At 51.5% G+C, this 27,641-nt stretch overlaps 2 protein-coding genes across 2 annotated transcripts in view; one reads left to right on the top strand and one right to left on the bottom strand.

Moving 5' to 3' along the window:
- The first annotated feature begins 523 nt into the window (after positions 1 to 523).
- LOC144159708 (uncharacterized) lies at positions 524 to 3,758 on the top strand. Its single transcript, XM_077691379.1, has 2 exons — positions 524 to 1,033; positions 3,207 to 3,758. Exons 1-2 carry the CDS (start codon positions 583 to 585, stop codon positions 3,482 to 3,484), a joined length of 729 nt encoding a protein of 242 aa, XP_077547505.1. The 5' UTR covers positions 524 to 582; the 3' UTR covers positions 3,485 to 3,758.
- Positions 3,759 to 6,432: 2,674 nt separating this feature from the next.
- Positions 6,433 to 27,641, bottom strand: part of Cpa (F-actin-capping protein subunit alpha) — a 29,159-nt gene continuing 7,950 nt past the window's right edge. The window contains exons 3-8 of the mRNA XM_077691378.1: positions 26,902 to 26,965; positions 25,164 to 25,489; positions 15,344 to 15,428; positions 15,208 to 15,279; positions 7,662 to 7,724; positions 6,433 to 7,587 (exon numbers count right to left, since the gene is read on the bottom strand). Of these exons, the coding sequence (XP_077547504.1) occupies positions 7,447 to 7,587; positions 7,662 to 7,724; positions 15,208 to 15,279; positions 15,344 to 15,428; positions 25,164 to 25,489; positions 26,902 to 26,965 (751 nt within the window). The 3' untranslated portion in view covers positions 6,433 to 7,446. The remainder of the gene's footprint in view (positions 7,588 to 7,661; positions 7,725 to 15,207; positions 15,280 to 15,343; positions 15,429 to 25,163; positions 25,490 to 26,901; positions 26,966 to 27,641) is intronic.

The raw sequence follows: 27,641 nt of genomic DNA, 5'->3' as shown, positions 1-27,641 counted from the left end.
TCGATAGTTTGGATTGAATACTGAGTGTGTAACATTTGTTTTGCCCTTAGCACAAGACATGTGTGTCGATGGCTTTGCTCTCTCCCTAGTAGTATGTGGCTCCCTCTTTGCTCCAGTTGGTGCCGCAATACACCGTTCCAAGATAGGCCAGGCACTTCCGGTGTGATGCAAAACGTTAAACTTGTTGGTATGCCACAGCACACCGCCAGACCGACTGCCTTAATTTATAAAAAAAAAAAAAACAGCATTCAGCCAAGAGAGCATTTTATTGCAGTAGAGGAAAATTGTGGTTCTCGCAAAAAATTCGGCACCGCTGGGGCTCAGACCTACGATCTAGGCTACGGAGGCTGAACATCCGGTTCGTTAATTAGTTGCTCAAAAGAATCGATAGAGTGTTGGAAGCGAAGCAGTAGATGGCGCTGGATGCGTACAGGAAGTGGTGGGCTCTCAACACTGCATCAATGCTTTCGAGCAACTAATTAACGAACCGGATGTTCAGCCTCCATAGCCTAGATCGTAGGTCTGAGCCCCAGCGGTGCCGAATTTTTTGCAAGAACCACAATTTTCCTCTACTGCAATATAATGCTCTCTTGGCTGAATTCTTTTTGTAAATTAGGGAGGCTCGATATCGTCCAGGTCATAGTGGGCTTGTATCACAGGGCAGCAGAATCTCAAGTTGTGGATGGTTTGAGAGAAAGGCATCTGTTGGCTTCCAGTGGCAGCCGGCTGGCGGCAGTTGTCGGCTGGAGTGTGGCAGTGCAGCCGGTGCCCGTACACGGCCCCGGACCGGTACCGGGTGCGGCGCCACCAGGTGACGCACACGGGCGAGCGGCGGTACCACTGCCCCGTGTGCCAGGCGCGCTTCACGGCCAAGCAGAGCGTCATCACCCACCTGCGGCGGCACACGGGCGAGCGGCCATACGCGTGCCGGGGGTGCCCCGCACGCTTTGCCCGCCCACAGGCACTGGCCAGCCACGCGCGCGCCTGCTGCTGCTCGGGCAGCGGGGAGGCTGCGCTTGGCTGAGCGGCTGGGGTGAGCACCCGCCACTGCGTGCCGCACTGGCTGTGGAAATGGGTGGGGGGGCGACCACAGCTCTCCCGTCCTTGAACAGTGTTAGCCTCACTCTAAAGATGCCGACCCGTTCACCACCCTACCGAGCACCAAGTAGACGACACCCTCCCTCCAAAGCAAGCGAGCAAGGTTGTGGGCACACTGGGGGTGTGCCAGCAACGTGCACATTCCCCAATCCAATCCAATCTGGTGCCTCTGCATCCACTGTGTGCCTGCACTGCACTGGTGGCTGTTTGGTGATTTCCAATGTAAAACCAGACTCAGTGGGGTACCCAGCTGTGCTGCAATGCCAGTGCTTGGCTGTGCAAGCGAGGCTGCGAAAAGGGGCTGCCACTGCAAATGGCATGCCTAAGCAGTGGACTCGTCGGTGCTTGCAGACTTGCGTGCCCTGCAATCGGCCACACACAAGGGCCAGCTGCTGTGAGAGTATAACTCTCGATGCGACGCCAGGAAGCACGCAGTGCATCCAGCGGCCAGCTTTTCCACACGTGTGCGGTGCACTAAGCTCACCTTTTTGGCACTGGAGGGGAGACCCTATGTGGTCACAGCCCTGGTGCAAAACCATTTGTGCTGTCCCCCTCTGGCAGTGGTGCCCAGTGTTCAGGATGCCTGGAAACGGGTGGTGCCCCTTTGCGGGTGCTGCCCCTCGACCGTAGTAACAGCCACACGTATGTGCTTGCAGGTGGGGCTGCCATTCATGGATCCTGTCTAATCCGAGGTCCACAAGCGGCCCAACAGAGAAGGAAGGATCCAGCCGCCAGTTCCTGCTGCTGCTTGGGGACGCACACAGTTGACTCTGCTGGTGTTTGCTGACATTGGGGGTTTCATTGGCGTGTGCTGGGGGGACTCTTGTGAAGCCTCTGTGTAACCCACCATGCGCCGCTGTTACACAGGTCAGAGGTAAGGCCCGTGGGCCTTGACCAAAAGGAGCTGTCCAAGAAGATACCTTGTTAGTGCACATAAGGGGCCGGAACAGCCCAAGGCTATGCAGAACACAGAGACAAGGCTTGAAGACGAAGCCTCCAATGACACAGGCACACTGCATCTTCCGTCCCTGCGCAATATTGTGCTGTGCCATCACATTTCCAGACAACATGCTCAAGGCTCTGCGTTCGAAACTTGCAACTACTGCCAGGCACTGAAAATGTCCCCTCACGTGGGGCATCCTTCCTGTATTTGGCAGCTCTGGTGTTTCTCGTGTTCCGTGCGATGTTTAACAGCCCAGCTGAGGTACCCAACTGCATTCCAAACCTGCTATGCAGTCATGTAGTCTAACGAATGCCAAAATTTCAGACGTACATTTCTGCACTTCCCAAGGTCTCTGCTTCAATAAACTGTATTTGTCCATGTCTTGCAAAGCAATGGTTGTATGCGCAGTGTACACACGTGTACAGGCCCATCTTGCTTCATTGTCATGCCATTCTAGAGATGCTTGCACTGATTGTAGAAATGGTGGCTTGTGCCTTGCCTTGTGCTGGCACCCACTGAATGGTCATGTAGATGTTGCGCAGCCTTGCCGACACAAAAGCGTGTTGCCTTTGTCACAGACTCTCTAATAACTGGAAGCATCGCACTCCCAAATTGGCCTTTCCCAAACTTTCCACATCCTCCACAAGGCTGTGGCTAAGGCATTGCACTGCAGAGCCCAAGGACATAGGAGGCCACTTTTCAGATGGAGGCAAAAGGCCAAAGCACCTGTGTTTAGGTTTCGGCGCACCTTAAATTCATCCTAAGCCCTCCATCACTATGGCGCACCTCACAGTCCAGGTGTAGCTTTAGCGTGTCGAAATCCCGCAATTTGAACCCAAACTTGGGAGACCAGAGGAGGCTAGATGGTGTAGGTGTCTTGCACTTAAATCTCAGCCCCCGCTACAGCGATTCCTTCTCTAGTCGGGGAGCAGTAGTGGTTTGGCCGCTTGGGTAAAAATCAGGACTGCTCTCGCAACTCGCTCAGAGCAGTCAGCCATGATTTTTGCCCAAGCGGCCAAACCACCACCACTCACTGACCAGCAGAATCGCCAAGATTCAAGCGCAAGAAACCTCTCCCGTGCCGGCCAGACCGTGCACAGCTTTGTTTGGTGCCGCTGGCTCTCCTCCTCCTCCCGGCTGAAGAAGTGTGGTGCCGCTGGCGCAGGGCCGGTGCCAGGCGGGGGGCGGTTCCAGTGCGAGGTGTGCCACTACGTGACGGCCAGCCGGTGGCACCTCAAGCGGCACCAGATGGTGCACACGGGCGAGAAGCCCTTCCGCTGCCACCTCTGCCCCATGAGCTTCGCCCTCAAGCACAACATGGCCACCCACATGCGCACGCACACGGGCGAGCGGCCCTTCCGCTGCGAGGCCTGCCCCCGCACCTTCACCCAGCTGCAGGGGCTCAAGAAGCACGCGCTCACCCACTGCGCCTTCCGCCCGTGAATAAAGGTGCACTTCCTGCCGGCCTCCTCAGGCAGCAAACGAGGCTTCGGCTACGGAGGACAACAGCCGCTCCCTTGCTCTGCTCGGGTGCAAGTTGCACTGGCCAGGGGCTGCTGCGAGCGCACCACTTTTGTCTGCAGCGCACGCTAGGGCATCGGCAAAGGAGTGGCGATTCCTCGACCCATTATCACCCACTGCCTGCAGCATGCCGTGCCAACGATCTATGGGGTTGACACTGAGACACGGAATAAAGATAGAGCATCGGTTCCTCCTTGCCATTTGTATCATCTGCAACCTGACCGGTCGGCTACAATATCAAAACGTATTTTCATCGACACCACTTAAACTGTTCAATCTTCTCGGCCTCGTTACCTTAGATGCCTTCTTTGTGTGGGCGCCCGTGCGCGACTCGTGGTAATCCCGGCTGTTGCTGTCTAGGACAGGGCGCCGACACTTACGTAATATGAATGGTACAAACCGAGCCCGTGATATGCGCAGCATCTTTCCTACAAGAAATGACCCCCTGAACCACCAGGATACACAAAACGGCGCTGCTGCTTGCGTATGCTTGGGTAAAAGTTAGCAGCGGGGATAGCTTGGGTGTCATCACCTGCTTCCCCTCACCTTGTCTGTCGTTGCTGCAGTAATTCGTATGCAGATCAGTCCTGGACAATCCTCGAAGTAACGCAGTCTGCCGCATGGAGGCTGCGGTGATGAGGCACAGGGGCAGCTTCTGCCCCAAAAGCAATGCCCACTGCGCAACTGAAGTGCTGCACTAGAGGGCAGTGCAGGCAACCCAGAGTGCCAGCTGCTGACGATTCCCCCAAGGACACCATGCATGCTCAAGTTTCACCCTCCAGGTACTAGTGGCAAGGTCAATGACCTGTGGCAGAATATACCCACCGCAATTTTCCTTCCAACTCGAGGGCCTTGAAGTAGGCTGCAAAACTCCAGCACAAATCCGAGAATTAAACCATCAATGGAAACTTGTGGCTGCGATTCCCTCTTGTCAAGCTCAGTTGGGTACCAACAACTTTTGAACTGCCAAAGCATTTTGTTGCGCAGATCTGTTAAAGGAGTACATCCCGACACAAATTTCTGTGTTACATTTTTTTCGCAGCTATAGGTGGCTCCGAGCCCACTTAATCATAGAATGGCACAGTAGATTGTTGAACGCAGCATAAACAATTACTTGCAGCTCCGTTTAGCCGCCATGACGGGAAGGTGCATTTGGCGTCGCTGTTCGCGTCGCACCACAGCCGATGCAGGTCTGGGCACGCGCGTGCGCCAGAACGGATAGGCGGAAGTCGCACGCGACGTCGGTCCCAAAAACTGTAATGTGATGTACAAGGCGGAAAAGGACACGCCAACCACACCGCGGCAGCCTTGATACGTCACAGGAGCCCGGACGTCGGCCACTTGGGTCAAAGTGCAGACGACATCACGAGCTTGCTCGATGGCGCGAGTGAGCTTGCTCGAGCCGCAAGGATTAAGGTTGGTTTAAAGTATGTTCTACTGAAAGGTCACAGCTTAAACTTTCGAGGGGTATCTCCATATACAAAGCAAGCTTTTTACATAGTTATCCGAGCCTTGAAATTTGAAAGTTTGGCCAGGATCGCACACCACCTCAACTGCTTGCAAAGTTCGAGCTGGCACCTGCTCTTGTAAGATCTGTAGCTTCCAAATAATGTTTGTACACCAGCTATCTTTACCTGCTGCAAAATAGCACTGTTTCAAATTTTTCGTACAAGTCAAGAAGGAAGCCCTCAGTGGTCTCGCTTGTTTTTGTGAGCACCTGTCAAGCCTTGCACAGGCCGCCTGGTGACAATTTGGCGAGTGCAAGAAAGCACCTCAGTGCATTTCTATCCCAAACTTATCTTGCATAAGTTTGTGTTGCACTTCTCATTACTGTTGTTTTCCCACACCAAACTTTTTTTGGACCAGAAAGGGTTGAATTCAATCTTCATGGTTGATTTTGAACTGGTAGCACTTCTGCCAGAGTGTGGGCACTTGCTACACAGCTCTAGTTTCAACTCAGACTTGGAGCCATGCATGCCAACTTGCGTGGGTACAATGCCACAGGGCGATCCTCAACCGCGAGTCTGCCTTCAGAGGCTGGACGCAACAGGCAGACAAGCCCCGCCCCCCGCACGCACCTGCTTCTTCCCCCGTGCTGTGCGAAGTGCAGGCCCTTGCCACGCAGCCGGGGCCCTTCAGGAGCACTGCACTAATGGGGACTCCCATGCGAGAAACATTTGGTGGGGGGCCCTTCCATGGCACGGCACTCGCCAACAACGTGTGACTGGAACTGTGGCCCAGGTCTCTCCACTGCTGCTTATTTGCTTGCGGCACGGGCTCTTGCTCCCGGACCCTACCGTCCGTGACCGGCCTTGCGGCGATGCGCAGGATCAGACAACGCCTACAGCTCCTAGTGACCAAAGAGTCGCCTGCAGGCTGCCAACACAGTAGCCGGAGCCGTCCCCACTCTGCCCTTCGCTGCAAATCGCCCGGCCACCCTATGCTCATTCATGGCAGGGACCAAGCGCAACAAGATGGAGCCAATGTGTGTTCACTCACTCACTCACAGATTCGGGGGACTCGTGGAAGCCCACCCATTTCAGTGGGGAAGGCCAGCAAGGACAGCCGCAGCCTCAGTGCATATGCCTTAGTGGAACACCGTTCCGAGGCAGCAGCGAGAACGAGGTCACGGGAGAAAGAAGGGGCGTTTGCAGAACTCTACGCATTCTACAAAACACCCGACCACCATCGCGACTCACTCCTTGCTGGTGCAAGCTGGATCTCTTCGGGAGAGACATTGCAGGCAGAGGGAGGACTGCAGCGAACAGGCCTCGCATCCCCGGTGGCCGTAGGGCCCCAGCTGGGCTGCCAGAGCAAAGCGATGCTTCCCCAGCCTCGGCAGGAGCCACAAAAAACGCCAGAGAGCTGCGCTGTTTTGCAACCCCTTTTTATTTAACACTTTCCCCCAAAGGGTCAACAAGAAAACGCCGAACCCCTTCCCGGAGGAAGAAGCCCCATGCGCACGCCCGTGCACCCAGCTGGCAACAATGCCCAGGTGGCGTGTTCTCCCCCGTGCCTTCCCTCAACGGGGCAGCAAGAAAAACAAGGGCACACTCGCAAACAGTCGGCCCCGGCTCCACCAACCACCTCAACATCATTATTCCGGGGGCTCGCACCACCCGCAGGCAAAAGAAAGGAAAGCAATGATCAAACAAACAAGGCGGATAAATACACAGCCTGCTCGTTGCATCCACACAAAGCACACACACACGCACACCCCTCTGGGACTCGCAAACCCACTGCCGGCCAGAGAGGAAGCAAGACTGGAAACAAGACAGACGGCCAGGGCGCCCCGATCACAAAGCCCGGTTCCCACCAGCAGGCGCCACTTCGCGGTCCACTGCGCCCAAAGCTGGAACAACGCAAAGGCACTGAGGGTGCCTGCTTCCCCAACAGCGGCAGAGACAGTGTAACAAGAATGGGCCCTGCCTGCTTCGTAAACAACCCGTGCCAACAGTGCCACCTCCTCGCAGAAGCGCTTCCCCAACAAGCACTGCCAGATTTCTCAAAGTGTTCGCAGGGCATCCGCCACAGTGGTTATTTGTTCGGAACAGACGCCATGTTAGCTTAGGTGCCCCGAGGGCATTAAATAAAAATTCATACACAACTTCAATTACGTTAAACAAGGATGCATTTTCCAGGCTGGTTACACTGGACGCGACCAGAGTGCATGAAACCAGTGATCAAATATGTGTTAAATGGAACGCTCCGGTTCATTTGTCCAGCCCTCCTCCGCAACCTGTGGACCAACAAGCGATCCTCGTCCGCCACCGCACGGCACTGTGGCGGGGGCTGCAGCCAGTGCCTGGCCACAGCCCGTGGCGGCGTGTCACACGGAGACGAAGCGGCAACCACCAATGCGGCAGGCGAGGGGGGGGCGCGAGTCAGTGGTGCTTCAGCTCCGAGGCAATCTTGTAGTTCAGGATCTTGGTCCAGTCGATTTTGGTTCGGGTCAGCGGCAGCTGCCGCCGGAGGGCCTTGAACGTCGTGTCCGACATGGCCTGGTAGTTTTCCGAGATGGCAGTCTGCACGCAAGAGGCAGAGGGAGAGGCCGCTCAGCGCCGCCGCCACACGAGCCACAAGGACCCACAGTGCTCACCTGGTACTCGTTCTCGGCGTCCTCCACGATCTGCACAAACTCCTTGGCAGCCTGCTGTTCATTCTGCAAGACAGGCACAGCCCCCCACGGGACCCTTCAACACAGCTTCCTCTCGTGCCCCACTCGAGGCCCACATACAAGACCGCCACACGGTGAGAACATGCGCCCGTCTGCCAGCGTGCTCTGGACAGGCAAGTCCCTCATTGGGCCGTAAACCAGGGCCTGCTGGGGGGAGGAGCCGGCCTTCCCCACATCGGCTGCATGCTGCAGGCCTCTCTCCCACTTCTGCCTTGATGTCCACACTGCTCTGGAGGGCCACTGCGCTCCTGCTGGCTACATCATTTCCTACCAAACTGCAATGACAGCTTTTTCATGTCCAAGTGCAGATGCTGATGCAGGCTTGCTTAAAGACAGCACTGGTACAACGTTCACACAGTGCCGCTGGGCTGGGTGTTCCAGCCGGCGTCCCACAGCCAACCCAACTCCAGCACAGATGTGTGTGCTTGGATTTTGAAGTAGAAGGCTGGGCAGCCATGTCTGAAAAAAATTGTGGGCACCGATATTTGTGTTGGAGGTGTAGCAGCAAGTGCGGCTGTACTGAACAGTGGGAGCTCCATCGTGACTATTTTCGCAAATGACACATTACGTTGAGATGGGCAAAAGTCCCCACAGGACAATGAGACCCACAACCATGCTACTGCATGTGGCGCTACTCTTTCGTTACAGCAAAATACAGTCGAACCAGACTATATCGAACCCGTTTACATCAAATTATCCTCGACACGGTACATTTACAATGAGAACATACAAGGTGTTTCAGCTAACGTTACCCAGAGTTGAAAAAAATGCTGATGCACTCTAAGACAGCATGACCAACTGCATGTTGCTCACTTATGTATGTAGTGCCGCAAGCTTTTTTTCGTATTTTGCTAAATCAGATAGTTAGTCAATTTTAATTAGCCAACTTCCAAACCAACATGGCTAGGCTTAAGTAGAGCCTGGCTTAAGTAGAGCCTGGCTTAAACTGCAGCTATATTTGAGGCGAAATATACGCAATTACCCGCCAGCGCCCGCATTCATTTAGTTAGGAACACTCGCTGGGTTGGTTTTTACAATAGTAAGTGAAAAAAGCGGTCGCAAAGAAAAAATGGTGTGTTCGAAATGATGCAGAAAGGCTCCAGCCGCACAAGAAAAATATTCTACAATCGAAATGACGCAGAAAGGCTCCAGCCGTGCAAGAAAAAAATTACGTGTTCGAAATGGCGCAAAACAGCTCCTCCAGCATACGAAATTAAAGCAAGCACAAAAAGAACAGAACTCCCGCTGGTGCAGTTTCAGGCAGGGGGCGCGCGAGCATTGCAAAGGCGGGAAATTTGAATTCTATATTCATCAAGAGAGGAGTGAGACAGGGCGGTGAACAGTGGGATAAGTGGCAGCAGTGAGCGGAACTGCTCTGCACTTCCGGACAATTTTACATTGTATGGAAAGGCTTTCATTTTTTGCATTTCATGGGCATCTTCTGTAAGCAAAAAAACACTAATACTTAATAGATAGAAAGGCAGAAACTGTTTTCGGACGCTTTGCAAACGGCTCTGCCACTTCCTAATTGGGATTTTTCTCCTAGCTACATTGGTTTGGAAGTTGGCTAATTAAAACTGACTAATTAAGCTAAACACAAAAAATAGCGTGAGGAACTGCATACGAAAGTGAGCAACATGCAGTTGGTCGCATCATCTTAGAATGTGTTGGCATATTTTTAAACTCTGGCTAAAATTAACTGAAACTCCCTTATAGCAAAAAACTATGCTTATATCGAACAAAAATACAAGCCGCAAACAATATATCGAACGAGAAATGCCACAAAGTGCCCCCCCAAGTTGACGCTGCCTTGGGGCATGCCCCTCAAAGTGGTTCATCCCGGCCGCTCGTGGGCAGCGGGCGGCTCTCCCGCTTCCCCCACTTTGCTCTCCCGATCGCCACTGTGCCATTGCGCCACGCAGGGCGAGCCGTCGACAGCCCCCTTGCAAGAAATGACCCTGGCCACCCGCCATGCCTCCTTTTCGTCCACTGTGCTTCGTGGGCTCTGTGGTTGCTAGCGCTAGTGCCACCAAACAAAGGCTCATTTATGGCTCTAGCTGGCACGAGGCGGCCAATTTTGCCTTTCACCGGGAAGCTGGCAATCGTAGGGAGAAGTCGGATGCCCCCGTCAGGCATGAGATTCCCAAGAACACCCTCTCGAAGGTGTTACTGAAGACACCGCCCACAATTGCTTTGCTGGCTTGAGCATGCAGGTGATGACTGAAAATCATGAGGAGTGCAACGAGGCCATTGCCGGTGTTGCCTAAGTTTGGAGCGGGCTGTCCAAATTTCCGGACGCTATTGCTGGATCAACGGTCGGAGAGTTTGTGAGTGTATATCGCGACCCCGGGAGAGGAGAGTTTGGAGGACTACGTTGCCAACATTGTACCAAGCGCCACTGAAAGCGGGCGCAACAAAGAAAGCAACGACGATCCTGTGCGCACAACCTCTGAAGTGATTGGTGCACTCGCACTAGTCTGGCACTTCTTCACGAATGTGCAAGCAGAGTCCTTCAATGCTTTTCTGGTCATGATACTTCACCGTCGCGCTATGGGAGAGCTTCGTGTGCTGCCCAAAAAGGCTGCACCGCAGCTGTGGCGTTGATCGAAGGGCAGCCGGAAAAGTGGACGGAGGGCGTTCGGCAGGGACAGATGCTCGCCGCAGTATTCGGTGCGCATTCACACTTTACTTGTTGTGGGCTGCTAAAATGGACTCTGCATTTTTTTAGTGCTGAAAAATGCCGTGTGAACAGTCATGCTGTCACTGCGCTTCTGCCTGCTGGTGTGGTGTGGCTACAGAGTAAACGGTGACAAAACATCGCTATTATTGCGTAGCATTATCTATCGAGTACCTCCACAGCCAGGACCAGGTAACGCCCTGCATTTCCACAAAAATGCACAGTTGGCGGAAGTTCCACCTGAAATCGTTATAACAGCATAAACGGTGATAACTGAGCCAGGGGTGAGACAGCTGAATCAGATTTGGGATTAGTCTTTGAAGCAGCAAAATCTCCATTTTGGAGCAGAAGAACCTTGATTTGGAGCAGAAGAACAACATTTATTGTCACCTTAGGAGCTTAAAAAAAAAAATCAAATTTATGGCAACTTGGCAGGGGGGGGGGAGCGCACTTTTTAATCGGTGTTGAACGTACATGCCACAGAAACAGCCTCCCAATAAAGTTCTTTTACCAGAGTACCACAAGGTACGAACTGAACTACCTTTTCACGAACCATTTTTAAATTCTTAGGCTCTATGCATAGATAGCGTGGAGTGCCGTTGAAAATATTGAATTGAAAAACTAAGTAATCGAAATGCATTTCTATTATCATGTGAATTCCGAAATTATTATTTTTGTCATCCCAGACTCAGCTTTATGCACAAGTGTAGAGCTAGGGCAGAAGTTTCGCGCAAGGTGACAGTCGTCGCACCCCACCAGCCCTCCCATTTGAATCCCCAAAGTGCACGTTCACCACGATCCTAATTTGAGTAACGTTGGTATGTTTAGTCACCTTCCTTTTGGCATTACATTTCACTTCAGATACATGAACCATTATTACTAGCGTGCAATAGCAACCCGTCCCGCTATAAACATTTTGCGGCGATGTAGCCTGCGCCGCGCCGCCACTTCTGCAGAGTGTCGATCGTCCCATTTCCACCGCTCCCAAGATCTCTGTCAAAAGCAGCAATAACTCAGAATTTTATAACACCGCAGGGAGTTCGAAATCTCACTTCAAGCACGCGCCGCACCTCACAATCAAGGTCGGAACACGGAGAATTCGCGGGCACCACACTGTCGATGTACTCCAGATTCGTGCAACTGATCAAACGACTAAATGTGAACCCAGCCACGCCTATAAATAAAACAAAGGTAGCAATCGGCGAATCGCACTCTGCCTGAACCCCGAGCACCTGCTTGGCCCGGCGGCCATCTTTTCCAATCTTCACCATGTCCATTAACTCTTTCACGACGGCGCCATAGGCAATCGGAAGCTGGCGTCCGATGATTTTAAATCTCCCGCAAAATCTGAAACCCGCGCTCCACAGACAACTATCGCCATCTGGTGTGTTCATTGGCAACTTCTCTTTCAATTTTGGTTTCGTTTGTTTATGTGTCTCGTTTGGTGGCAGCGTAGCAAGAGAAATTTGAACCGAAGGGGGAGGGGAGGAGGAGGAAAAATGGCGTCGGGTTCACGCCACGCTCCGCACAGTCGGACTGCTGTACCAGGCACTTCGGCAGCTCCTGCTGTCGATTTTTCTGATTCCAGCAGCAGTGAGGGGTCAAGCAATGATGTGGGATCTTCAGATTTTAGTTAGGACGACGAAGCTCCGGTTCAGGTGCCTCGCACTTTAACAAGCGCTGGCAGGTAATTTCGTTGTAACTCCGCGCTGTATTTATAAACAAAACGTGCTTCTTATCTGACGACTGCGGTTTTGATTTGGTGTTTAGGGTCTCGACAACGTACGGCCAGGATATTTTGCCAAATGCACCGCGCCATATCGCGCTATCACCTTCAAGATAACCTGGTGCTCGTGTCAGATTAGCGCTGCAGCATTCAGGTGCGACGCTTGTCGAGAGCGCTCAATTTTTTTTCTTCTTTTTTACCACCGAACTGATAAGTATTTTGTGCGAGAACACAAAAGAGTATACCGTAATTACCCGATTCTAACGTGCACCCGATTTTCATGACAAAAAACCGAAAAAACTTGCCCCTCCGTTTGTAACGCGCACGGAACTGTGCGAGCAAGAAAAACGAATGTGAGAGAAACGGGTGATTTATTTCCCGAAGTAATCTCACTCATCTCTCTCCTCGTCGCTCTGGCCTGACCACAACATCTCGTCCTCGGTGCCGCCAAGCACGTTCGCGATGCCACACTTCAAAACGAACGTTCAACCATGGTCGATGGGATCGTGGCCCACGCCTCACACACCCATCCCGCGAGCTTCTCCAGAGGCGCACGCTTCAGCCGACCGCTCGTTTTGAACGCGTGAGAGGCGCTGCTGCCATTGCTGTTATCAAGCGCGCAAGCGGAACGATTTGACGATTTGTGTGAACGCCGATAGAAAAGCATAGGCGCCTATGCTTCCTGCGTCCGAAAAATCGTTGCTAAAAGCTTTAGCGCCATCTTGACATGGTGATGGCGATGGGTGGGACGAAATTTCCACTGTTTCGGTTTCGGTTTCGTATCCGATTCTAACGCGCATGCAATTTTTCGACCTGTTTTTCTGGAAAAAAAAGTGCGCGTTAGAATCGGGTAAGTATGGTACTTGGATGCACATTTTACAGAGACTCACTCACCCTTGAGTGCCCTCGCGGCGTGGCACAGCCGTCAGTTGCGCTAGGTTGACGGGCCCTCAAAAATCCAAAACTTGGTGTACACTGTTGGTTTATATATTGAATCATAGCCAAGGAGCGTAGGAACAATTTGTATATCTTAAAATACCTGAAATAATTTTTAGTCTTGGTAAAAGTGCCGATTTGTGTTTTTCGTATACTTTTCTTGGGGGCTTTTTTCTGATTACTTGACGAATAAACTGTAAGTAATTGTACCTTTATCAAAACTGCTGCTTTGTGTTTGGAAGAGCAATCTATAAGCTACAATTTCATGCATAGCAAGGCTACGTGTCCAGTAGCTCAAGAGAAAAAAAACGTTTTTGTGGAAGCACCTAAAATCGGCCGTTTTTCCGCCGTAACGAAAGAGTTAATGTCGCAGTAAACATTTTTGCCCACTGAAATTGACGGGAGCATTAAAATCGTTGCCTCTGACTATTTTGGAGCAGTTTGGTGCAATTTCTGCAATTTTCAAGCTTTTGGAGCAGCCTGGCGCAGGGAAGCAAATTTGTATCAAAACTGAGCAATATGTGCAGCTGTCTCACCCCTGCTGGTCGAACAGAATTAAAAAAAAAATAAGCAAAATAGAAAACAAAATTTTGACAAAAACCATCCGATGAAATCAAAACTATGCATCTTATACATTTGCCCATGAAACGAACGTTCGAAACAAATAAAAAATCCCAAAAATGGCAAACCGTGTAATGCCCTGCAGTTCTACAAAAATGTAGATTTGGCAGAAGTTCCACCTTTAATCGTTATAACATTGGAAATGGAGATAATTGGTGAGACAGAATTTCTGAAAAACCAGAATAAAGGAAAAAAGAAAAAAAATTCACAAGAATCAACCGACAGAATAAGAAATATGCTTCTTTACACCTCCCCCCAAATTGGAAAAACGAACGATAAAAGTCCGCAAGAGGACACTCAAAATACAGCTGTGTTAAATATACAGCCATATTTGGCTGTACGGAACTCACACTCTAGGCAAGCAGCGTAAGAATGCGACGCATTAGTAGGAAATTCTCTGAGGTTCTTCAATATTTTTGCTCTCCTTCTGATAATGAGCTGCGCGGGAGATAGGAGCAGCTGGCCGAGGCTGTGAGGAGCACAGTTAAAGGTCAGGAAAGAGTTTACACCGCCTCGGAACTCAACTCTCCCTAAGTCTCCCATGAGAAGAGACTTCCGAGAAATTTTCACAATCAAAGCCAGACATCAGTCGACAGTTTTCTAGCATGCTTCCTGCCTTAGGCGAGTTCCCCGTAAGGGCTGCAATAATAAGACTTTCCTGCTGGCTTCGTTTTGTAGCAACAATGGAGGGCACAATCGCGAAAGTGCCACCAAAGGCGGCTGCACGTTTGCAATGTTTACCTTTGCAGAAAGCAAAGGTACACACTGCAAGTGGAGGGGAAGACATTGGTTCTGCTTTGTGCCTTTGTTTTTCGCAGCACATCTTGAAATTCCTTCTCTCCCCCACCCTTTTCGGCTGGTGCTGTACAGGGTCCGGGGCGTGCAGGTGCTTGCGACAGCTCGTTGTGCTCAAGTACCTGCTTCATCGGACCCCACGCAGTTGCTGGAGTCAGCACTGCTGCTAGGGTGACAGCCCTTGCAGAGTGGACACCCCGTGAAGTGGACACCCCTTCTGCCCAACTCGGAGCTACCTCGGGTTCCGATTTCGCTGGAAACGCGCAACGTGCGCTTTCGAAATGCAAACAAACAAAACTGGAACTGAAAAAGGAGTTCCGAATAAATACGCCAGATGGCAATAGTTGTCTGCGAGGTGCCGTTTTGAGTTTTCGCGAGAGGTTTATTGGCACTCCGTGTCCGATGGCCTATGGCACTGAAACGAAAAAATTTCTACACGGGATGCTGTTGTATGTGGCTGGGGCCTCAATCTTTCTCCAATGTGCTCAGTGATATGCTGATAGTGCCCGCAAGACCAGACTACTACCTTCCTTTATTCCATGCATTTGCAAGCTCCATGGCAAACGTCGACGCTTCTTCGTATTTGTCGCCATCACGCGCCACACACACTGGCGCCCGCATCGACCCCCCCCTTCCCCTTTCTACTGGGCCCAGTCCGTCATTCTCTCGAGGACTGTGCTGGCTGCCACCCTGGCACACACCCGACCACTCACCGAGAGGCTGAGGCTGGCCCTGATCTCCTTGGAGCTCACCAGCTGCACATTGCCATCCTCGTAGTAGTGCACCTGCACAAACAGGTCCCTGGGTCGCCCCCGGGGTCTCACAGGGCCCCCTCTCCCCGGCACCCACCTGGACTCGGACCAGGCCCTTGACGTCCGCCGAAGAGGCGCCCGAGGGGAAGTTCACCGTCCACACACTCCTCCAGCGGCCATTCCTGCACCACACACACACCATCTCAGAGGCGCCAAAGGGAACAGACCTCTTAAAAAGCACAGGTCGCCGTTTCTGAAAAGAGCACTTTCCCAAAACACTTTTGCCTGAGAATTTTTTTCCCTTCACACGAGTCATCTACGTTTTGCACACGTAAATTGCACTCACAACTACTATTGCCAACCCACGTTAAGTGGGCTTTTACGTGTGGTGGTTATAAGAGCAGATGTTTTATAGCAATATTTTAACCTGGCAAGTTTGAGGTTTTTAACAGAAAAACCCAGGTTATTGTAGACATTTCTCAGCATTTGGCGACACTCTTTCTGAGACATGCTTGCTATTGAAAAATAAGTGGAGATCTCTTAAAACTAGGCTAAAGATGTGTTAAAACCATGGCTGCTTGTATTCACGTCGATGGCGTGCTGAAGCAATCCTAGTAAAAATACCAGAAATTAATCATTTTGGGCTAGCTTACACAGTGTATGAAAAGAAAACGTTTTATGCAAGAAATACTTAACAAGATATGTCACCGAGCTAGGACTTCACTGCCTGAAGAGTCCGCGCAACTTTTTCCCACAATAAACCTCCTCCTCCATGTTGGTTTATGACTTTAAAGGAACAAACAAAAACCTACGCTGCTAAACAAGCGAGGCCAGAGTAACAAAAATATATGGGCACTAACCTCCATTTATTTATTAAAACACACACCCGATTTTGTGTATGGCATAAATAGCGCCGGCCAGCACGGAGATCATGTAGTGCGCGGTCCTTAGCCGTTGGGCTAGCTCGGACGCCGTGGTGAGGAGGGGAGCGCAGAACAGGCTTTTTTTTAATTTCAGTGCAGAGCACCTTAGAGGCTCGACTTGTCATGGCTCACCCCACGGCGTACCATCGTCACGGCGCCCCACACAAGTTTCGAAAAACAAGCGGTTTATATAGCCATAACCACTCGAAACTCGTGAACCACTGGCACATGTCCCCATCATTTCGCGCAAGGAAAACTGCACGTACATTTGACGCAAAATACATGTAATTTACCAGCAGCCTCCGCATCCATTTAGTGAGGAACGCTCGTTGGGTTAGTTTTTACGATAGCAAGCGGAAAAAAGTGGCAGTGCAAGAAAAAAAATGGTGCGTTCCAAAGTGCGCAGTAAGGTGCCGGCGCGTGCGGAAGGAAAAGCAAGCAAGCAAGAAATAAAAAGAAGGAAATCCCGTTTTGGACAAGCACTGTGAAGGTGGGAAATTTTAAATGCATTAGACACCTCATCAGGAGAGGAGTGAGACGGGGCAGCGGAGAGCGTCACGGGTGGCAAGAGTGAGCAGATAACGGCGCCACAGCCCATTATGGCGAGGACAGCTTTCACAGTGGGTGAAATGGCTTTTTTTACGAACTTGGGATCTTAGCTAAAGGCCCTCAAATTATGCGAGAATGCTCTAAACATTAGTCGTTTCAATAATTTCTAGCCCACCTGCCACGTGCGACCGCCTACTAGGCTGGCATTCACCCGCACCCCGGTCATATGACACCTGGTCACACAACACTTTCGCGCGGTCCCTCGAAAGTGGCATTCTCGGGGTTCTACTGTACCACACTCCCCTCCGACCACTTTCCCAGCTGCCCCACAATCAAAGCCAGCGCCGTGCCGTGGCCTCCTGGGGCAGCGCACGAAGCTCTCCCATAGCGTGAAGGAGGCAGAGTTGCATAACCACAAAAGCGTTGGTTTCGGTCTCGACCAAGCAAACGCAGAGGCGGCTGCCATTACAGGGGGGCACTCATAGCACCACTGTTCTCGTCACACCGCGGTTGGTCTTGAAGCACGCGCATGTGCATCCTGACCAGTTTTGGTCGCACGCACTCGGGCAGCACGATGTCAGTCCCAGCATGCGTCAACAGCAGCCAGCACACTGGCTACCATGCAATACGGAATATAGGTCAACTGGGAATATAGGTCGACCCCTTACCTTGCAGCCGAAAAATGGAAAACAAAAATTAGGTACACAACATCGTTTTACTGAGGCCACAATTATTTTCGTCCCAGATTACTCGTTAGGGCTGCCTGACACGTCGTCGGACAACTGCTTCTGGCTGGCTGTCACCCACACAGCAAGTCGCCCTCGGTGCACTTCAAGGAATCGCTCGTGCAGCACCTCACCAGACCATGTCATCGTGAAGCGAGCGCAAAGCGTGGCACACTCGAGCGAGGGCCGTAGCACGAGCCAGTCAGTGCAAGAGGCCAGACAGCATCCACTCCCAGAGAGGTCGCCCAACAAGAGCAGACAAAAGTCGCCACCTTGTACTGAAGTTCCAGGTGCACAGAGCAGCATCAACGAAACGGGGCCTTCTGACAGCTGCAAACCGAGAGCTGCCCCTTCAGCGGACGGGCGGACATGTTGCCGTTGGCTGTGGCATCATCTCCAACTTATCCTTTAAATGCTGCGGTGAGCTGGCCCCCGAGTGCTTAAACTCATTCTCAGCGCAATGATAAGAGCACGCACACGTTCACTGACAGCGAGAGAAGACCATTGATGACTGTGGCTATTGTGCCTTTACGGTTTGGATGGGCTTGATGGGCTGCCCGGCTGTCAGATGACAACTAACATTGTGCCTGTGACTGCTGCATAGGTCGAGGGGTGACGTTTTGGCAAATTTTTTGGTAAAAAAATCTTTACCTGTATTCTGCCTCATATGGTACGCCACGGGAGTCCTGACGTCAGGAGTTTGGGGGTGAGGCGCTCATCACATTATGCTGATGCCGATTCCAAAAGGGTATCTGTTCTGCGCTCTCTGGCGCGAGCGAAGAATGAAATTGATTTAAAATACGCTACACAGTTGAACCCAGCAATAACAAAACCGCCGGGGAAATCCAAAAAAAAACTCGCTCTTGCGGGAATTTCGTTGCCGCGAAAATGAAAATAAACGACAGGAAAGTTGGCCCACAAGACGCGTATTTATTCCCGCAAATCGGCTATATTACCTTGCGAGCTTTGCGTCGCAGCAACTTCACAGCTCAGCACTCGCACTACAAGAAGTGGTTCATTGCTAGTTGTCGTGTGCGCCTAAGAACGACCGAATCGTGTCAAACGCATCCAAAACATCTCGCGGATTCGGTTTTTCTGCGCATTCTTCTTCCTGGTCCTCGGCACCGAGTATGTCCGAGCATGCGAGCCAAGTCTAGCTTCTTCTGTTGACGAACTTTGCCAGACAGCGGCACCTCGTTGTTCCAATGCTGTTCACAAAACTAAGTGGGCACCACTTTGTTGATGTCCAAAAAGGCCCCCGCCATCATTGTTTTCTTGTTTTTGGAGAGAGTGGCATCTTTGCTTTTCGAAATGGCAGAGCGAGCTGCAGACAGTTTGAAACTCGTCGGCGGTATCCTCCCCCTGCTTGGGCCCCTGACTTGGCAATGATGGCTGCCTTACCTTGCAGCGACAAAAACTTGCGCTTTTGGGCTGGCGGAAGCATCTTACCGACGGCAAATGTGCTGACTGCCGCACACACAGAAACGCACGTGCGCTGTTCAGCGGCAGCCGGCCAGCACAGCCCAAGCCAGAGCTGTGCGATGGGTTACCATGAGTTGGCCCCTGGTGGCTGCCTCTACGACCGCACATGGTGGCAGTTTATGCACTCTGAGACGACCAAAAAGAAAACATGCACTTGAGCTCTTTTTGGACACTGTCAGCCTCGGTGTCGTCTGCGACGCGAGCCATCACAGCCTGGACAGATAAAATGCCGACCACACTTGCAGCGAACTCCGTTAATGCGGGATTACTTTCCAAAAACATTTCATTGCCGCGAGATACGAAACACATGGGCTTCAATGGACGTTCGCCAGAGATCCAAAAAAAATATTTAATCGACATGGGAATTTTGTACTCGAGGGATTTAGTTAACGTGGGGTTTGACCGTACTGAATGCTTACAGTTGAAACTTCCCGAGAGATATCTCCTTTTCCAAAGAAGCTTTTAACATAGTTATCTCAGCTTTTAAATATCGTGCCAGTAGTCCTTTCCCAGAGCTAGCGTGGTGGCCTATGCCAGAAGAAAACCACACATTCCACAACGTGCACAAGCTCAGCCATAGATGGCCCCTCACTATGTGCGGCTACATGACCCTTGAAGGAATCGCAACCAGTTGACAGGCACAGGTAGGGCACAATCCTTCCTCAGATACCAGCCTCCCTGTCTTGTTCAGCGTGTGAGGCACGTGTTCAGGAACATTTCCATCCCCACATAGTGCCGTATAAGTCGGAATATAGGTCGAGATCTTTCCCCAAAACATTTGCCTAAAGGTCACCCCTCGACCTATATATATCAGTCACCATCAGGCAACCAGGCAGCCTATCGTGCCCATCGAAACCGCAAAGGCACTACCGCCACCAATCACACGTGCCCCCATCTTTGTTCTGTTGCTTCTCACACTGTCAGTGAGCGCGAGATAAGTTTAAGCACTTGCGCCACTTTCCCACAGCATTTAGAAAAAAAGGTTAAAGTAAGCTCCAAGCCAACAGCAACTTCTCCGACTAGCACCGCTTCAGTGTCATCGAAAAAGTCCTGGTGTAAGCTGAAGGGGCACCTCTCGGTACGCAACACTCGGAAGACCCTGTTTTGTGGACACCGCAACGTGTGCCCGGAACTGAAGTACAGTAGAATCTCGATTATACGAATCCTGTGGGGCCGCGAAGTATATTCGCATCCAAAATTCATATGAACCAACACAGACCATGAAATTGAGCAGTAAAAAAAAGTTTTCGGTTATTTCTTTCCTTACTTTCGCGTAAAAAAATCCGTGATGCTGTCCTGCTTTTTTTTTTTTTTTTTACTTCCATGTCATCGAGCCGTCCCTTCTGGAGCATGTAAAACTTCGCACTCGTCTCCTCACTCGCGGTGCCTAAAGGGGTCGTGAAGAGATTTAAAAAAAAAACTGTTGTGTGTGCGCTTCTAACCGTGGAACCTTGATAAACAAACAATGCATGCCCGTTTCGTTGCCCGATATCGGCAAATAGGAAAACAAATGCAGTTACGGCTTCACCGAGGCTTTCCTCAACTCGTGAAGTGACGTTTCAGTAAGTCAGTAAGAAGCCAATAACAGTTCTCCCTCGTCTGCACAATATGTCGGCATAGAGTGGGTTCGCAAAGGGTCAGATAAAGCTACAACATCGGCACCATTATGAAACTTGCCCTGCAACTGAACGTGAGATGTTTGATCTCTGATACGACTGATCAACACGGTTGAACTTTCAGTCAACAACACGGGCGAGTGGCGCGGGCAGAAGTAACCACGTTTAATTTAACCTGGGCATTTGAAAACTGTTTACACTGTTTCGCACGAGTCTAAAACTGTCGTTTTGCTAGCTGACATTCTTGCACAAGTTTGCCAATGTCTGTCTCACGTATCCTGTAATGTGAGTTGCGCGAACGTGAAACTTCTGTCCTGACGAGATAAATGACCGAACGCGTAAAATGAGAATTTATTACATAAACACGTTTATCGAAGGAACTTAGCGTTCTCGGAACTTAAAACCAATCCATCATTTACTCATCAAGCGCAAAAATAACTAGCGAGAAGCAGCGATACAGTGCCGAGTCCCACCATCACGCAGTTCAACGATTGCTTTCCTATTTCCTCCCATGAACAATGCTGTTAACGCCGTTTCGTGGATTATAAACGCTCCCCTTTGGCTTACTGCAGAAGCATTGAACAATAAGTTGGCGTTTAAAGCTCTGGGTTGATTAGAATTTATGAAAACACGACAGTGTTGGGTTACTAATGCGAAGCGGCTTTTATGCAGCAGTTTTTTGCCGTGCACGCTTCTCACGTCAATAGTGTAGAGGATGAAGTGTCCGACTAGGCTGGCCGTAACGTTGGGCTGGCCTGGCGGCTGCAAGTTCGAATCGCACACGGAGCACTTTTTTTTTTTTTTTTTTTTTGCTTGAGCGGTTTTGTTCCATTTTATACAGAAAAGGTAAGATTCCGAAGAGGATTCGGCAAAACAACATGAAATTCAGCAGGGGAACTGGCTACAAACTGTACAAACAGCCAGTAGGTCCGAGTTCTGCTACAATGGTTGCCAGACAACTGAAGTGGACACGACACCACACACGTGGATAGAAAACTATTTTTGGCAACGAATAAAGGATGCATTATTCTTAAAATATCGGGTTTGCAGCTTAGCAGAACAATATACACAAAGAACGTTGAACGCGAGGAACTCTCGAATGTACTTGACGTGACGTCACTGCTAGTTGCGCTGTCGACCGACGACACGCGCATGGTCGCTTGCGCTGCGCCTCATAACGAGAATTTCAAGGGCGCCTCCTAAATTCCAGAAGCAATGAACTGTGAAAATATTTGGGATTTATGTTCTTAAAAGGTCGTTCAAGCAGGCAAAATTAAGCAAAGACAAATGCATTTTCTCTTCACGACCCCTTTAAGCTCACTACACCGCAACAGTCAAGGCGCGAATGCGTGGAGCGTTTTTGAACATTTGTGTGTGCCGGCGTTGTGCACGTGATATTTTTACACCCGCGTCGACAATTTTGCGCCTCCGGCAGCTTCTACCTTGGTCAGATAACCTTGGTCTACCTTGGTCAGGCAGTGGGAGGAGCCTGACGACTTGCGCCAATGGGGAGGCGCACTCCTCATGGCGGGCCTTGTGGCGGCAGTTTTGAAGCGTTTAGAACAGCTGGCTAACTCCGCCGGAGATGTTTGGGCTTACTACCCCGGCAGATGAGCGCTTTCAGTAGCGGCGCGGGTGATGTTTTATGGTGCCGTTTTCGCCCACATTATCAGCTCCTTTACGACACAAGCAACCTCATGTGTGCCTTGAGTGGCGTTTTAAAGAGAAGCGGTCGCTCGAGCGCCCCACACCATTTCGCGGCCCAAGCTGCCGCCGCCGGCCGCGCCAGGCGCAGCGTGTGGGGGGGTTCCGCGGCAGTTTGGCGTTTTCGTGAGCAGAGAACAGCAGCCCGGCTGATCCCGAAGAAAGCGCGACGAAGAGGGGCGGCAGAGCTCGGACGTCGGGCGTCGGCCTGTTCGCATCATCCGCCGGGCTGCGCGGGTCCGTTCAGAACAGCTCAAATTTTGCCCATTGCAAGCAATGCAATTTCGCCAGGACTTCTCAGAAATCCGTACCACCCAGATTCGTATCATCGAGATTCCACTGTATAAGGTGGCGACTTCTGTCCATGAGCCTCGCACGATGCCACCCCGAATGGATGGCTGCCTGCAATGGTCTGCACATGGGTGCCCCCCGCTTGGTGCTCGCTTCCTGATGACATGGCCACGTGAGCGCTCAGGAAGTGCTCTATAAGCTGTTCCCCAGACTGCACCGAGTACGACTTGCTCTGTGGAAGACAACCAGACAGAAGCAGTCGTCCAACAACATTTCAGGCAGCTGCAATGAGTGACCTTGGACAAGACAAGTGCTTATAGCCTCAATAAAACGATGCTGTGTACCTAATTTTTCACGGCCGCAAGGTAGGGGGGGTCAACCTATATTCTGGCTTAACCTACATTCCGACTTATACCGTAGCTATGTTTGCTGAAAAGAATTAATTTGGCCACGTAGTAAGGGAGTGCAGAGTAAACTGGAAGCGTCCACACACAAAACTTGCCTCAATTCCCCAGCTATTTCTCGACTAGTTCTCAGAAATACAGCAAAATATCACTGAAATGAATGGTTGTAATAAAATGTGGTAGGGCCAGGAATCACAAGTCGAGTCAACCAATTACAAATTGGCTCACGGCAGGAATAAGCACTTTAGTGCAAAAGCAGGACTGGCCCACTGCTGCCGGTTTTCCGGGAAATTCATGAAGCCTCCTTTGCAAAGCCTCTGATATTTTTCAGCACAGTCGAAAGCTTTACGACACTAAACACGGGAGCGTGTGCCGCTCACTACACGCAGAGCGGTCTAGCAACGGGCTGGCGCACTGTCGCAGTTTGTACGTTCAGCGCACGCACCCCCCGATGGCACTTGATGGCACAGTTGTCTGCTGCGGTAGTTACGCCACGATATCCGGAAGCGATTGCAGAGAAGGCCCGTGCAGATCAGGGGGATTTTGTCATGGCAGCCAAAATCAGTAAACATTCCCAAATGTTTGTTTTTCACTGCCCAATTGGGTGATAAAAGTGCTTTATCCTCACACGTTGATATCTCCCTATGACGCGACAGAACTACCACCGCAAAGAATTGTGCAAGGAAGCACCTTTTTGTCAGGGAGTGTGCTCACTGAATGTAAGAACTGGGCAGTGCACAAGCCTCTCACCAGAGCGCACTCTGCACGTACGGAGCTGCCTGCGCGCCCATGCTAACCGCAGGGGTGAGACAGCACAAAGGACGAGGGAGGTGGGCCTCCCTCGTCCTTTGTGTAATTTTTTTATCCACTGCGTCAGTTCGACGTCCATATCTTTGAGTTTGAAAGAGCTGGCCTTCTTAGATAAACATTTATCACACGTGCGTGCCTGACAAGTGCGTGGGGGGACGTGCAGTGATGTGATAAACTTCATAGTCATTTGAGCGTGTTGCGATTCTTTTCTATTCATATGTCCTGTGGTTGTCATTAAAATTCAGTTGTCAATAGCGCTCGTCCTTGTATCCCTCACCCTGTGTTCTCTTTGCTGCGCTCAACAAAGTTATAATGGATTACCAACTCACTTGTACCCACACGTTGATAAACACGAGCAACTGCTTCGCCAGGCGGCCATGTTTTTGACTCTTCACACCAAGATGAAGATGACGGCGCCCACTAACGACGTTCCGGAGATACGGCGCTCCAAAAATTGTTGTTTTTTCATCTACTTGCAGAAGTGGTTTGTCGCCTCAGTAGATATTATTTTTTCTACAGGACTTTGCAATGTTTTTCGATTGGAAAACTTTGAAAACACACAGAATATAACATGTGCAAACCGACATTGTGACTTACAAAAGAACTATCTCGGGGACAATGTGGGTTTTTTTTATTGAATGATCAATGAATTAAACCTTTACGAACAACATCATCTGTGGGAAAATTTTGTCGTCAGTAAGCATTTTTCTCCACTGAAACTGAAGAAGAGTTAAAAGCCTTGGCTCTTAGAGTGTTTTGGAGCAGTTTGGCGCAATTATTGCAATTTTCAAGGTTTTGGAGCAGCCTGCCGCAGGAAAACTGCGCCATATGCGCAGCTGCACCACCCCAGTAACAGACATAAAGCTTCTGAGTGCACGACACGGCGTGCTCGCACCAGGGACGGTGGGCAGCAGAGGGAGGGGGCGACACAGGCATGCGACGGCTCGACGTCAGCTCAAGTATCGCACTGTCAAGTGCAACATAGTCAAACAATACCTGCAGCTCGATACGCACTGCTGTCATTTCCGACCTGCAATGTCGGTAGGCCTGATAGACATAGGACGTTAGGCCAAACATTTGAGCACAGGGCATCACACTAGTAACCCTTAGTGTGCTGTCGGGGGCACCACCGTAGCAGCCAGTAACGTTTGCTGCCTACTTGGTTTGGTGGTTTGGCTACACAAAGAATTGGTAAGTTTATTTTTTTTCCCCTCGTTCATCTTGCATGAAGCTTCCAGAAATTCCCCGACAAATCTCCGATATGGTTTACGATAGTGATAGAAATAAATCTCCGATAGTGAATAATAATGATTTGCGATAACAGCTATTCCTTTTTTGCAGCCGTAGACAACCTTTGGGCTGACGGACAGGCGAAGCATTCCTACCGACACGTTTCTCGCCTAGACAGCTCACCAGAAGTTCTGCGCCTGGAACTGGTGGTCCTCGAGGCAGGCGACCAGGGCCAGCTCGCTGGGGCCCGTGCTGCGGTCGAAGACTGCGCAGGCCCCGTGCCGGTAGTGCTCGCGCGCATACTGCGTCCACGCCTCCTCCAGGGCCGCCCGCCAGCTCTCCCCGGGGCCCTCGGCCAGGGGGCCCCCGTCCCCGCCGCTGCCCCCCGCGGGGCCCCCTGCCTGGTAGTCAGAGGCCTCCTTGCGCAGGTGGTCGTAGCGGAACGACTGCCGGGTCCGCGGGTCGTAGAAGCGCCCCTCACCCAGGTCATTGTAGTGCGTCACCAGGGCCTACGCGAGGGGAACAGGGGCGGGGCGAAGGACCTGCTTGCAATGCCCACTCTTTTCTCCCCGCATCGACCCAACCATCTTTCCCTGCTCCCAGTCCCATCTCTCTCTGACCCCAACGTCAGCCAACAGCCTGGCTGGCGACACTGGAACGAGTAGAACATCACCCGCTTTGGCTCCAGGGCGTGCGCTGGAATGCTCACAGAGTTTTTCCCCTCCCGTCCCCTCCTTCCTCCTGCCCGAAATGGAGGAGAACGGGCGACCAAGCACGAAGAGAAAATGCTCAACCCTCCCTGCAACTTCGTCCACCCACGGCCCTGGAGAAGGTGTTGCTCTGCATATCCACATTCCCCACCCCAAAGGCACGCCTCTCCTCTGCTGACACTCACTCTCGGCTGTCGCCTCATAGGCGTTGTGAAATCCCCCCCCCCTACCGGAGACTGGTAATTCCATGCAGTGCGCTTCGCAGCTATTGCGCTATAAGCATTGGCAGGGGATATGCATTGACATGCATGCCGTACTCGTGACGTTCGCCAACGTGAGGTTCCGTGAAATTGCCGTACTCGCTCGCCAACGTGCCCCGACAGCGTAATTATTGTCGCATAATGGCCGTTGCGATAGCAGTCTGTCTTGATTTTACTTAACCGGCCAAACCGCTTCCGCTCGCTGAGTAGCCAGAGTCACTATTAATTATTGATAGTGACGCTGGCTAGTCAGTGAGCGGAAGCGGTTTGGCCGGTTAGGCAAAATCAAGACAGAGTGCTCTCGCGGTGGCCGTCTCGGGGTAGGGAGGGGGGGGGGGGGGATTTCACAACGCCTACGAGGCTCCTGCCCTCACTCTCTGCGACCTGCATGCTGCACCGCACAAGGAGTTATTCACCTGGAACCCATGACAACAACCTTCCGTATTCACACATCTCCTTCACCCCAGCAATTTTCTCTTGCTGTACACCGGCCTTGAGCTTCACATGCCCACAAAGCCGTTCCAAGCGGAAAGTGAGAACGCCTACTACAGTCGGGCTTTCACTGTACCCGCGCTGAACTCTCGCACACGCTCATTCTGCGACGCTGTTGCTGCAGTCGTTCCTTGTGCACAAGTGTTTGTTACGACTGTGGCCCCCATGTCCCAGTGTGGGGAAGGAACAAGGCGGACATGTCACCTCAATCGCGCCGCCATTTTTCCACCGGCCCCGTCTTTCTTGGGCGTCCCCCTTGTGCTCTCACACTCGCTCGGAAGCGGCACATTTCCACACAAATGCCCACCCCTCATTTCGCTTGCAAGAAAAACCTGGGCATACTGCTCCGAGAAAAGGTCACAGAGATCATAAACTGGCTTCATCGCGCCAGGGCCTGAAGGGGTGCACCCACTGGGGTTGTGCGCTCCGCCTGCACAAGACCAGCAAGGCAGCACTTGCCTTGTGCTCCGAGCCGTCAATGTCCACCGGTGTCAGCTGGTCCTTGTTGTACTGGGCAAATGCGCTGCACAGGGGAGGGGGCGAGAGGCCAATGAACATTTCGTTTCCGCCGAAATTCCCAAGCTTTTCTCGGGTCTTGCTTCACTGGAGATAAGTAATGCAAGAAGAGCCCGTCCCACACCGTGAACTCTGGCCGCCTGCAAAGCCACTCAAGAGGAAATGTGGAAAGTGCCCACACCAATACCCAGCATGGCAGTTTGCAATTTCATGGCTGAACAGGCAGCACAACTGATTGCACGCACCACTGGCAACCTCGAACACGGAAGGAAGCAGGGACCAGGGCTCAGCTGCATAACTTGCAGCACCACTCGTGCGACAGCGCGTGTGAAGCAAGCGTCCACAAGATTGCAGTTGTAGGAAAGAAGGAAGCACGCTATGGCAATAGCCAACGCCTGCATCAGTGTGTCGTCTGTGGCCTTGTGGAGCAAGGGCCGTATCCAGAAATGTTTTTTTTGTGGGGGGGGGGGGTTACGGGCGATGGAAGAGGGAAGTTTTACCGAAAGGAACAGTAAATCTCGCTAACGCACTGCCTGAAAAAAATTTCGGGAGGGGTTCGAACCCCCGAACCCCCCGGGCTCTGGCTGCCTCCAGGCACAGTTTTGTGCGCATTTCCTTCCGTAACAAATCGGTCGTTAGTCAGCAGAGTGTCTTGCATTTCCTGTCTACCCAGTGCTCATCCC

Source organism: Haemaphysalis longicornis, unplaced genomic scaffold, assembly GCF_048455015.1.
Source record: "Haemaphysalis longicornis isolate Haplotype H1 unplaced genomic scaffold, Haemaphysalis longicornis Haplotype H1 scaffold_10, whole genome shotgun sequence".
Lineage (NCBI taxonomy): Eukaryota > Metazoa > Arthropoda > Arachnida > Ixodida > Ixodidae > Haemaphysalis > Haemaphysalis longicornis.
Note: the sequence above shows the minus strand (reverse complement) of the source record. Positions and strands in the feature narration are given on the sequence as shown.

Coding starts and splice junctions, on each gene's coding strand:
- LOC144159708 (XM_077691379.1), top strand. CDS start 583: ATGCTCTCTTGGCTGAATTCTTTTTGTAAATTAGGGAGGCTCGATATC. Junction 1,034..3,206: donor CGCTTGGCTGAGCGGCTGGG/GTGAGCACCCGC, acceptor CCGCTGGCGCAG/GGCCGGTGCCAGGCGGGGGG.